This window comes from Photinus pyralis, unplaced genomic scaffold (genome assembly GCF_008802855.1).
Source record: "Photinus pyralis isolate 1611_PpyrPB1 unplaced genomic scaffold, Ppyr1.3 Ppyr1.4_LG1, whole genome shotgun sequence".
Taxonomy (NCBI): domain Eukaryota; kingdom Metazoa; phylum Arthropoda; class Insecta; order Coleoptera; family Lampyridae; genus Photinus; species Photinus pyralis.
The window spans coordinates 27,363,485-27,377,321 of NW_022170249.1; the positions used below are offsets into that span (position 1 = coordinate 27,363,485).

Consider the following 13,837-nt stretch of genomic DNA (forward strand, 5'->3'; position numbering starts at 1 on the left):
GATGTACAGAAACTAAACTCTGCTCAATTGGAAGTAGTAGGGTTTAAATACTTTTTATGCTCGTTTGTACCGACAAATTTAAGCGGAGCTTAGCTTAAGAGTAGCTTAAACTCCATGGCAACCATTGTCTCAATAATCGTTGTCATGGATTTTAAGCTAAGCTGTAAGCTCCACTTAAATTTGTCGGTGCAAACCGCCATTAATCATTTATTATTGGTTTTCGGTAAATAATAATAATAATAGTCGTTTATTGAGTTGCCGTTTACAAGTTTATAAAAGTATCTAAAAAATAATTTATGTGACAACCCAAAAGGGCGAAGTTCAGATTGGTACGGCATCCATACCATCTGTTCTGGTGAGGGTAACGAATGTAGTTTTGAAAAATCTTGCCCTAAAAATGGTCAGAATTTCAGAATTCGCCTCAGAAAAAAGTCCCTGGTTCAGATTACTATCCTTTTATTCAACGAACTACAATAAGTACTTCATTTGAGTGCAGACTCCTACTGCGTTATTTTCCTTATCAGCATGCCTTGCACTTATTTAAGTCATTAATCCCTTGTTTATAGTCACGTATTTAGCACCTTATCGTGATAACGACCTGCGATAAGTATCATTATCACATTACGCTTTTACATAATTTTATTTTACACAAAAATTTCTAGGGTAGAAGCTAATCATTTAATCGCGTTTTATTAACAATGGTTCATTAGAAAACACGTCAATATTTTATATGTGTACCCTCGTGTGTACCTGTATTACCTCGTGTATTACTTTTCAAAGGTTTTTTGATGGGTTTCCATTGCAAATTCAAACTCAAAATTACTACGTTTTGAATATATTAATTAAATAATCAAGTGCTGCAAGAGTTACAATTTACATGGCTCTTTATAAGACTATTTAAAATTAAATAAATATTAAATACAGTCGCAGTAGGCGAGCTTCCAAAATATAAAACAAAATCATTAGCGGAAAAATAATTCCATTTTGCTTAAAAAATAAATAAAGGTACAAATTATCGAAATTAATAGATAAGTAACGGCAGTCGCTGGCACGCTGCTCTGTCGGCGGGCCGACAGCAAGAAACGGCTGAATGGACAAACGGATTCGAGCGCCACCAAGCGAACGGTCTCACTCCTGGTCGAGGTCGGTGGTAACAACGGTCTGACGGGTCGCATCGGTGTCCTCGGGTAAACGCAACCGGAAAACTAAAACAAAATTACGGCAAACTCCTGAGAAGCAAATGCAGGAAAGCGGACAATATCACCCCTTACAATTAGTGAAATAGAAAGTAGGTAATTAAAAGCTTACCCCGAAATTAACGAAGCGGTAGCAAAAGTTCGTTAAAAGTCAATTCCAATAAATACAGTGCGATAACTTAATGCAAAAGCAAGATTGAAACGGTACGGGTGCAAAGAAATGTAACTGGCGAAAGTACAGAAGCCAAAAACATTAAAATACGGTTAAAATATCAAAAAGCAAGAAAAACAAATATAATTTGCAAAAGTGAAAAAGCCGAAGATGCCCACTGCAGAAAGAGACGTAGGAAATTCCAAATCGGTCGGCGTGTCGTTGCGATAAAGCTCGAAAGTTAAAACTTCTTTAATTAATTGTGCGACCTGTTGCTGTCCTAAAAATCTGCAATTTATATCAAAATTCAAATTAATTAAAGTGCTTCGTTACATATTTTATACAAGTAAGTTCACGACAGTAAACGCTTACACATCAGTTCTAACAATGGATAGGCTTTTTGTACGCGCGAAAATATATTAGCGCCCTAATTCGATTGTCGTTGCCCGTATTCGAGTGGTTTTCATACAACTAGTTTACCCTGAGATTCACATACTCACGACTACAGTGCCCTCTATCCGTGACCACCCATTTTGCATTAAAACCATAGGGTTAATAGCAGTCCATGACCCATGTACTCTATGATCTAAGCATACCCCTTTCCTCATTTAAAATGAATTGCGCGCCAAGGCAAAATCTTTTTGATAGTCTTTTTTAATCAATATGAATGATCGATTCAAAAGTACGATTTCCCATGTAAATAAAAATTCCAAAGGTGACTCGACAGCAACACATTTTTGATCGCATAGTGCAACGGTCGCGTATGGTTTGAACCGAGCTTTGAACTTACCTGCAGTGTATCGTCTCGCGAATTATACGCCCTAGCCCTAATCCAAACAAACCCTTTTTCTTGATATCATTTATCATTTAAATTAATATACATTTAGTAACGCGTTTAGCGCAAATGAAAGTAAAATGGTTAAAAAGTCATAAAGAAAACTAATAAAGAAGCTTTGACACGAGTGGTATGTAGGAAATTACAAAAAAAATGTGACCGCATAGCAATATGCCTACATAGATTACTCATCTTTAGAGTATAAGTCCCTAACTGTATGTTTCTTTACAGATACTGTGGAATGATCCGATTTCCAGAATGGTGTGCCATCGTTGCTGTGAAATTGCAGTTAAATTGCATAAATATCGGAGTAACGCAGTTGCAAACGATAAGTTGCTCAAGGTCTGTAAATATCATTATTGTAATCCTTGTTGCTGATTATTAGCGTTACGTTCACAGGAAAAATATGGTCAGCCATATACGGCCCCGATCACAGATAAAGATGAGCTTCTGTCTGCCGCATCTAGAATTTTTAATCTATCTGATATCGGGACCATGAAAGATGACGCCGATCCCTTAGAATTACTAAACACATACATAAGTAACAAATCTGCAAGAAACGGTAAAGGCACCAAAGTAAACGTGGAAAACGTTAGCAAGGTTAAAGAGAGCGTTACTATAAAACCTTCAACATTATCTCCGCCGAATCAGACGCATGTAAATGCTTTAGATAATTTTAAGGACAAAACCACATCCGCGATAGAAAACGATAAAGCGGTAGTGCCTTTAAATAATGCCATAAAATATATACCAAAACCACATTCAGTTGTAAAATGTGATATTCCCAAGGCTATTCGGTCTCGTAGTATTACGCCTAATGCGGATACTGAAGTACATAAATCGAATACGATAAATTCTCATGACGACAAGGGTACTCCGAGATTATCACAATCTGAGATACATACTTACGCACACCCTTCAGTTAAGCAATTATTTAAGGAATATCAATCCATCAAACTCCCCAAAGAAGTATTTTCTTCAGATGTATCTCCTAGGATTTCTATAGATCCTACAGAAGTTAGTGATTGGTACACACAACAGCTTCAGAACCTAAAAGATAAACTAAAAACCATTTCGAGTAGTAATAGCAATCCTCTTAGCAGTTCTGATGATGAAGACGTTTCGAGACCTCGTTTGCGTAAACGTAAACATCAACGCATTATTGATTGCAGTGATTCTGAGGGCGATGATGAATGGCTACCATTCAAAATTCAAGCACAAGATGTCAAAAGTACAAAACCAACTCGGTTAGTAATAAGTAATTCTAATGCAACGGCTCGTAGCCCAGAAACTTCTCCTCAAATACCTAACTGTAGTAATGTTACTAGTGATTCTAACTACACAGTAGTAAATAGGTCTAATCCACCCAAACAACCCGGAAGTGCTGCCCTTAAATTAAAGATTATGAAACACCTACCACCACGAAAGCCTACCAATACGGAATCTAAGGAGTTTCTCGCCTCTGAACCAAACAGTCGAGTTTTGCAATCATTATTAACATCAAACGATCAAACGCTCGCCAATTTATATACAGATTTCAGCAAGTACGGAATTAACATTGAGAATTCAGAACCGCCTATTCATTATGAGAATGAGGGTGAATCTACAAGTTCTTTGACAGATATGGTCTTAGAAGCAATCGTAGGGCAGAAGCCTGAAGCAATAAAGCCCGTTGAGGCAACAGTAACTGTAAATAAAGTGAATGACGATATTATATGCATATCTGATGATGAGAATGACGCTGTAGATCAAAAGAAAGCAAATTCTGCCAGTTTTATAAATTCAAATGAGGAAAAAATGATACATTCGCTATTAAAAAAACATTTAAATCACAGACTAGCCAAGGAGAGTCAAACTTTTCATCCGAATGATTCCATAATACATCGTACTAAAACCAATTTAATAGCGTTACCAAACATGGTAGGTGAATTGAGGAGATATAAAATGCCTATAGATTTAAAGCATTCCGTGGGCAACGTGGCTCATTTCGAAAATAATTTAAATCATAATCCTCGGCCAACATTGGACAAGTGGTCCATAGAGGAGTGTACGAATATTTCCCTTGTTAAGATTCCATCATGTACAACTCAAACTGCTAATTTACTAAATAATGGAGTAGCAACAAATGCAAGAAACAGCAAACCACTAGGTTCATCATTGTGGAATCAAATGTTCGTTGATCGTATTACAAATGCTATCAAGAATAAATGTAATGATATTTCATCAAATTTAGGGAAGTCGAATCAAGTTACACCAAATTTAGTTAAATCGAATCAGCAAGTTACAGCAAATACAGGTCAACCGAACCATATTACTTCCAACCTGATCACGAATGCCATCCGTGATAAAAATGTTACCTCAGTTATTTCTCCATGTGTTGACAATGATGTAAACAGACAGAAACCTATTATTCTAAATGGTTCCAACAGTTTATCTTTACACTCCCTCCTCTATTCGGAAAAAACTAACGTTGACCGATCTCCAGACCCTGCTGCTAGGAGTAATAGTACAATTTCACCTTTATTACAAAATTATTTGCAAGCAAATACAGTGCCGAGTAATTGTCTTACACCTCCTAGGGAGAATTCTGAAAACTTGACAGCTACAATAATTCAACCTCCAAAAGACGTACCACAAGGTGATATGACTTCTAAAATAAGAGTTAAAAATATGTCAGAACTTTTATAAAACAGCTTAGTATTGTGAACTTTATAAGACTTAAGTATTTTATAATTATTTATAATTTGTTATATTGTTTTTTGCTGTATATTGAAGAAAATTTGTAAGTGAAAATTCCTTCTATTCCTAAAATAATTCTAAAGTAATAATTTTTTTATTAAATAAAATAATAAAGCAGCTTATATTTTATTAAACATTATTTAATTACATTTCAGCAAGGACTTTTCTGGATTCACAAGATTTATATAAAGTTGAATAAGTAAGTTTTTTTTTAATGAATTGCAGAAAATATGTGTTTTGTTCAGTACCAACGAAGTAGAATCAATCCCCCCCCCCCCCCCCATTTGCTTGATTTCATAGTATAAAAATATTTGTACAACAATTCGTTGCAAGTAAGACTAAACAAACAATTCAAAATTCCTATAGCCAGCTGAAGTGAAAGTGACATTGCCTATGCAGGGATCGCGTTTGGTGACGGAATTTACTTCCACTATAAAAAGTCAGTTGCAGTAGTAACGGGTGGTCACTTGGTAGTTTTGAAAAAAAAATTTTGAATTTGTTTTTTGTTCAACATAGGGAAATTGCACGTATACCGCTTCATAGTAAACATGAAGGAAAGTATGTCGGGAGATAACTCGCGTCTTTACAAGTGTGCCGTTTCAGATTTTCCAGTGAGCCGAAATTTAAATAGTCAACGCAAACATAGTAATAGTCGACAGTAAGCGCGAAAACTAGACGCAATTTTTTAAAAGTCCGACCGTGTCACTTTGCGTGGTGGCGCTTTTGAATCGCGCCGTGTGAAGGGGTCGCACTACAAGCAGAGCGCATTTGTGTGACGGAAATCCGCTACTAAACGTGTCGCTCCGTTTGAAGGCGTCCATATAATGCTACCAGCGGCGCCACTCTGCAGCACTTCAAAAACTAGTGAGAAGGGTTTCAGATTAGGTATGTACATGTTGATTTAGCAAAATGTGAGTCCTGTGACCAACGCTCAATTAACGTGCAGGTTATCTGTAGACAGTCAAAGTCAGTTTTGCCCATAACCCAAAACAACGTTTTTTCACATAACTTGTACGTTAAGTTTGACGTTTCTGATATATCACAAGGCTGATTGTAGTATTACTATCTAGGTATAATAATTTTGGATTAGTTACTGGCAATCTGTACAATTCAGGTATTCTATACATTCATAGGAAATGTGTATAATTATTGAGGGAGAGAAAAATAGATTTTTATACAGCCCTGGCAGAAGTAGTTTCCCTTCCCCTAAGTTTTAAAAGAAAATGCACCCCAAATTCATCAATGAATATTTTCTAAACAGACTCGGAATTGCATAGAATATGTACCTGAATTACACAGATTGTCGCCAACTACGAGTAAAAATTAAAGGAGAGAACTTTGCATTAAAAGGAATCGAGACGGAAATGGACAAAAAGGAAGTTATAAAAGTGCGAGAATATTATCTTTACGCACTTTAATTACTTTGATATGACAGACAAGAATATAAGCAAACACACTCTTTATTTGTAATGCAAGTACAAGACTAAAACCGACATCGTTATCTCAAAGCAAAAGGTACATCTTAACCACAGAACAAGTGATCTTAACTACTTTCATTATATACAGGATGCTCTACAAGTAAACATTGGATTACAATACTTATAATACCACCTCTTAATACAATGTTTAATTTAAATTAAATTGTTCAATACATAAACGATGTTTGTCACTTGGCAAACCTTTGGTCAAAACATCAGCTATCATTTTATCAGTTGGTACATAATCTACTTTGACAATGCCTTTATTTATAATTTCGCGTATGTAATGATACTTAGTATCAATATGTTTAGTTCGACTATGATAGACAGGGTTCTTGATAAGCTTTTGAGCACTCTGACTATCATTGTAAATAATGAAAGGTTTTTCAACAGTTAAAATCTCACCAATAAGACCCTTAATAAAAATAGCTTCTTTTACTGCTTCAGTCATTGCTATGTATTCTGCTTCAGTACTTGAGAGAGCTACACAACTTTGTTCTATTCTTTCTTTCTTTATACTTTACGCCTATCTGGGCCCATAACCTATTATCTTTACGCACTTTAATTACTTTGATATGACAGACAAGAATATAAGCAAACACACTCTTTATTTGTAATGCAAGTACAAGACTAAAACCGACATCGTTATCTCAAAGCAAAAGGTACATCTTAACCACAGAACAAGTGATCTTAACTACTTTCATTATATACAGGATGCTCTACAAGTAAACATTGGATTACAATACTTATAATAGAGAAGAGTGGGGAGGAACGCGTCATTATTGGCAGTGGTGTAATAAAACAAAACTGACATCGTCTCTTCGGTTTTGCGCAATGAATAAAGAATACCAGGAAGGAGAAAATCAACAATTTACGTGAGACCGCGATGGCTTTTGAAAATGGCGGACAGTAGTTTCCTGTTCCAGTGGCGTACCTACCTTACAGTTGTAGGATACAATTATTATAAAGAATTTTACACGAAAACAATCTAAACCCCCATGTGTCTACTCCGCCTATGACTTGTTTAACTAACCTCAAACTACATTTCGATAAAAAAATTGTAAATTTACATGTACTATATTAAAATAATATTGGTATCAATACTTACACATGAAATGTGATTCCCAAACTTTTATTTTTTTTCGTTTTGGAGCAACTACATGCACAACAACTAACCATTATTTTATGTCACTGCAAAAGTAACAACAAAAATGAGTCATAAGTGGCTTTTGCAAATGGCCGACTTCCGTCCCACTGTTGTATACAACCTGAGTAATGCTCCTTCTGGTATTCTTTATTCATTGGTTTTGCTACGTTTCCACGCTTCCGTTCAAAGCGGCATTCAACGGGCACGATCACGAGCATGTAAATGGGTTGCTCGCCTCTGCTTGCCTGCTTTTGCTTGTGCTCGTCACTGATCCGGACTAGTGTCGGTTTTTCGACAAAGATCAAAGGGTGAATCTGTTTGCGCTCGTGTACCTGTTTACATGCGTGGGCGGGCTTGGTGCAATTTCTATAAATTTTTATCATCCACCACCTTCTCCGAGCTCTTCGTCTCTTTTCAATTCGTTGTTGTTGTTTTTTCCAATAAAAAGTAGGTATGTGAAACCGAACGGAACAGCTGCAATAACATCTACGTCCGCCATGTTTGGTTGTGAGCTTGTTCTGAATTGTGCTCAGATGCGTGTAAACCATATATATAAGGTACACCGGGGGGAAGTGGAGCCGCGATTTTCAATAGTTCAAGTTTAATCTTTCACAAAATCGTTATTTTCTCACCAATTGCTGCGAAATTTTAAACGTACATTGTCTCATATGTTCACTGCACATGTAAATAAATTTGTGACGATATGCTGACAACATTTTGTGTTATAAAAAATTATGCCCAAAAAACGCAATGGGTTACACTTTCCCCGACCTTCGGGGTAAGTGTAAACCATGTGGATATTTTAGCTAAAAACGCGTATTAAAGTATGTGGGGTAAGTGGAATGAAAAGTCAACGTTAAATTATCTAGAAAAAAATTTTACTGTTTTGATTTTTAATTCACATTGAGACTATCAAAAGATACATTGAAGGTAAACTTTCCCCTCTTAAGTATTGGTTTGGGTAAAATCATTATGACTTGGTCCAGAGAAAACACAGAAGTATCTGCGACCACATTAAATTATGGTCTCTTTTAAATCTTGAAAAAAAATCGTTTCCTGGAATGCCATTTCGGAAAGGTGTCTTGATGTTGTTAGCATTAATGTAACGACCGATGGTTTCCAAAACTTCTTTTTTCGACAAACCAAATCCCCATTTCTCCATTATCTTGATTCCTGACGCGATTTTTTCTTCAACATCATGAGGAAGCGCAGGTGCTCTACCCAAAGAACTACTCTTCACGCCACGCAAACCTTTCACACGTTTATAAATGGTTGCTTTGGGTATTTTATAGGTTTTTGCCGCTCTATACATAGTAAGTTCTCCGTTTTTAACCGCCTGTACTGCCGATTCAAGATCCTCCTTGGTGTATTCAGGTGGTTTGGTCTTCCGGATATACGTTCGTGGCATTTTCTTGAAAAATATGGGCATAATTAGAGATAAGAAAACCAAGGAATCAAGAGAAAGATAATGAAGAGTTAAGTGGAACCTACAGGGGGGAAGTGTCACCCTTAGTAGGTGCCATTTACCCCAAGAGGGATTTTTCCGGGGGTAAGTGTAACCCACACGGTTGAACATACAGAAACGTTTAGACCAGCAAAATATCACACAACAGCTGTACCTTAAATCTATATTTGCGATACTCACCAACAACCCACAGAAAAAAGCAATAAGTAATCGTTTTATTTCCAGTTAAATGCACAATCGCTGCACTGCACTTACGACCAAAACAAACACGTTGAAGGTTATTTCACGCTGGCGGGAAAGCCGTATGAGATATGGGTAGTATTGTGATCTGTAGCGCAAGTGCACATTACATTGAAGTGATTCACCGGCAGATGGCACTGTGAATGGTATATTTTAAAATAATTATCGCGATGGGTTCCACTTGCCCCAAATTGACACTTTCCCCGGTGTACCTTACTTCTCTTATAATATATATGGTGTAAACAGCTTGCTTTGTACGCGGTGATTCGCCGCTTACCGAGATGCTTGCCGCGTGTGGAAACCAATGAATAAAGAATACCAGGAAGGAGCATATCGACAATATACGTGCGACCGCGATGGCTTTTGCAAATGGCGGACAGTAGTTTCCTGTTCCAGTGGCGTACCTACCTTACAGTTGTAGAAGGATACAATTATAAAGAATGTTAACGAAAACAATCTAAACCCCCATGTGTCTACTCCGCCTATGACTTTTGTTTAACTAACCTCAAACTACATTCCGATAAAAAATTTGTAAATTTACATGTACTATGTAAAAATAATATTGGTATCAATACTTACACATGAAATGTAATTCCCAAAATTTTATTTTTTTCTGTTTTGGAGCAACCACAAGCACAACAACTAACCATTCTTTTTATGTCACTGCAACACCCACAACAACAATGACTCATAAGTGGCTTTTGCAAATGGCCGACTTCCGTCGCACTCTCTCTCGTATACAACTTGATTGATGCTCCTTCCTGGTATTCTTTATTCATTGGTGGAAACAAATGTAGCATGTTTTATGATAAGCAAGTCGACATAACTGACAAGCGCAAAGGAAGTGATATGATGACGACTTCCGTCGCGTGTTATGCTGTTTCCCACCACCGTTACATCCTCTCTTATTTTTTACTCGTAGGTCGGTAACATTATTATATTTATGTCTTACTAACCTATCATAGTACATTTTATATGTGTGATACGCGGGCATAAAGTATCACTTTATGCCCTAGGGCATTAAGTATCACCATAGTAACTCATTTATACTTAATGGCAAAACAAACAAATATTTGTAGATCATTGAAAATTAGAAACGTCAATTATTAATTGTCAATACCTACTAAATCACAAGATTGGCCTTATTTCGTATAGTTTCTGGAACTGCTTCCTCATTCACGATGAATTGAATTATTTAAAAAAATTACGTTTGACGTTTGGATGGTTTCAATCACATTAAGAAATTCGAAGCACACATACTTGATCAAACATAATGAATTATTTTGTAAACGAATTTTGACGAAGAAAACTATTTGTAAAACATAAAATTGTGTATGTACCACGGGCATAATCTGATGTTTATACTCTCGGGCGACTAAAAAGCTCTCGGACCATAGGCCCTCGAGCTTTTTAACTCGTCGCCCTCGAGAATATAAACATCACTATTATGCCCTTAATACATAAATAACTATTATGTAAACACAAAAACATATGGCAGGTGTCGCAGCCTAAATGTAGACAACCCAACATATCGAGAAGCATTTCCAAGTAAAAAGCGATATTGTAACGTTATTTATAAATTCGGGTTCGATTTATATCAATATTTATTAAACAAGACAACACTATAAAAACCGTACAATTTATATCGATTATTTATATCACACACTTCGAAATTTATATCAGATTTTCGCGCTCTATGTTTCGTCCGTACTCGATCTCGTTCGATAGTAGACTGCCGCGATGTTCGGTCCGCAACCATTTATACACGCAAGCAATGTCCAGTACATTCTCGAATAATCGCGCGCGTAGAAAATTCCAGAGCGCCAAAGGCGACGTCATGTCTGGAGCATTTCCGTTACAATATCAATAATAGGATCAATACGTACACCCATAGCTCGACCTATAGACTTTAGTGTAATTAGTCCATGGTACACCAAAGTGCAAGCTGATGGTTGATAAACCACGATTAAATAAACTTGGGCAGAGGAGTGATTACATTAAGCGGAAGCGAGGGAAAGGAACACCGAAACCAGAAACTAACCTAAAGAAATTAAGGAAATCAAATCACCGACAAAACCAACAGCAATAACATTAACTGACCTAATAAAACAAGAAACGAGTGAAATTAACAAAGCAGTTGAAGTGTTGATGAGCATGAAGCAAAACAAATGGACAGAAAAATACAAAAGTTCATTAAAGAAATCAAATAAAAAGAAGAAAAGTGGCAGAAATAAAATGAAGGAAGCAAACATAATACGTTAGATCATATACATGACCGTATGTAAAGAAAAATTGAGTGATAGAGAGGATCAAGGCAAGCACTTTTTCCAAATAAATCGAGGGTCTAACGTGTTTCGTTTGGGAGCCACCCACAAAGGAGTGGTGAAATTTGGATTTCCTCTATGCCATCATTTAGTACAGTCACAGATGAACTTAATCTGTGGTATAGTGGTTTCAGGATTTCTGGTTTGACTGTTATTTAATAATTATCCCCACTAAATATACCGTACATTCAGTTTTACTATACGTCGGCAAGATAAAGAGGAGCGCGGCCAGGGCCGTATAACCAGATTGTTTACTGAGAGCGGGCGGACGAAATATTAATAATTTGCCGTGTCCCGTGCAAATATAGGTACCACCCAGGAACACAGTGAAGAAATTCGTTTTTCTTGGAGAGTACATGTACTTACAGTTCACATAATTTGGTAGTACCTACATATAACGTTTCTCTGATATAATTAAAAAAAAACGCACATTTTCCAAAGCTTTTCAGCAATTTTAAGTAGCATGCGAGAGAGAGAGAAACATGTGTATTGTTCCGTGTGAAAGACAAGGACGCAGCGTATCAGCTCATCGTGGTGTACACATCAATGTAAGAGAGTGCGCACGCGCTATCTTCATGTGATAGAAGCAGACATAAATATTATTACTTTAATTTTAACTCTTGACTAGGCAACACACATTTACATCCGAAACAAAAATATAATATGCTCTGTATATAACCAACGACCGTTTTGCGCAGATGCCGAATACTAGGGGATTTTCGTAAGGAAGCTAGGAGAGAATGTGAAGAAGATGGCGACGAGGCCGACGGAAGACACACGCTTTCCCGGTTGTTTATTATTCTTGATTATTTTTGGTGGTGGTGTTTTGAAGATGTATTTACAGGTAGTAACCATTTTATTCTTTCTTGTACTACATATTTAATCATTGAATTTCTTGCCACAATGTGATATTTAGATTTTGCTGATTTTGCATAAACTACGATATCTGAATCATGGCGTACTCCATGCATTTGTTTCGTGTACCGTTAGATGAATCATGTTTGTGTAATACTGTACAGATGATTATGCCATTATTTTGTTTAATTAAGTAATTTACTTCTGTTATTCATGAGGAGTTGATTATCGGTGTGATGTTGCTCTGTTCGATTGACCCGTAACAATTCCGTGAGGGAAGCACCTAATACAGTTTGATTGTTCGCTGTATCTGTTACTTTCTGTTTCGTGGCTCGCTACAGTTCTTGTGCGTTAGCTATACGAAGGGGGGCTCTTGTATTTGATGTTTCGATGTTTGTGTGTGCGAGTGGGTATTTCTGTCTCCGTGGAGTAGGTACCTAATGCAGTTAGATTTTTCGCTGTATCTGTTGCCTACTCGTCTCGTGCGGATTGTAGTTCTTAACATCTTAGCAATACGAGTGGGGGCCCTCTCATTTACATTTCCTCTATTTAAAATATGTTCTGTTTGAGCAATAATCGATTTTCACATGAATACTTGCTATTTGGCCAATGGCATTCTCACATGTACTTTTCGTGTTAAATTAAATTATGTTAACGGAAGGCTGGAGTAGAGCCATACCATTTACATGTTTCCTATGTACATGCAATTTGTTTATTTGACGAGTTGTGTTATCTCTATTGATCGTACAGGTATCTTGATGTGTTTTTGTACTGAATTGATTTATCATGTTTTCCACTGCATTTATGATGTCTTGTGTATTTTGTTTTTATGAACTTGTTTAATTGCATTTGATTTGATTATCTGATTTTTATGATACCATTTGAGATGTTTTATTTATGTGTATTTTCTCTTGCATTTTATTGCTGTAGGTGATTTATTTCATGTATTTGTGTGGCCTGTGCCAGGGTTTTAGTCCCGTAGAAGGTTTCCCTGGCATGGTCTTGTGTGTGCGTTAATATATTTATTTGATCTTGTCATTTCTTACGCACAAAAGTTCTGTCTTTTATTTAATTCCCTTCCCGATTATGTCTCACGTCCCAACACATAAAAGAACCGATTACACAACGTAGGAGTCCATTCGTACCATCCCATATCGAGCCGACTGTCATCCAAATTCAAAAGTACCGCGAGACTACCATCGTTTCGACTTGAAAGGTAGGTGGCTCTGCTTGTAGTTTTTGCCAGAGTTGCCAACCGTAAGTATAGGGTAAGTCAACGTTTTCCGTGTCGGCTTGATAGACCCCCCTAGGAACATTACAGACTTAATTTTTTAGCCAACCCATTTGCAATATTAGGATTGGAAAAAATGTATTTCACTCGGTAAAAGGTTGATCTTATGTAAGATC

The 13,837-nt window shown here is 36.7% G+C and overlaps 1 protein-coding gene across 3 annotated transcripts in view; it reads left to right on the forward strand.

The window, feature by feature from the left end:
• LOC116172210 overlaps nucleotides 1-5,045 on the forward strand; it is a 39,402-nt gene extending 34,357 nt beyond the window's left edge. For all 3 annotated transcript variants that reach the window (XM_031489389.1, XM_031489374.1, XM_031489382.1), the window contains exons 2-3: nucleotides 2,414-2,524; nucleotides 2,582-5,045. In XM_031489389.1, the coding sequence (XP_031345249.1) occupies nucleotides 2,414-2,524; nucleotides 2,582-4,870 (2,400 nt within the window). In that variant the 3' untranslated portion in view covers nucleotides 4,871-5,045. The remainder of the gene's footprint in view (nucleotides 1-2,413; nucleotides 2,525-2,581) is intronic.
• The last annotated feature ends 8,792 nt before the right edge of the window (nucleotides 5,046-13,837 follow it).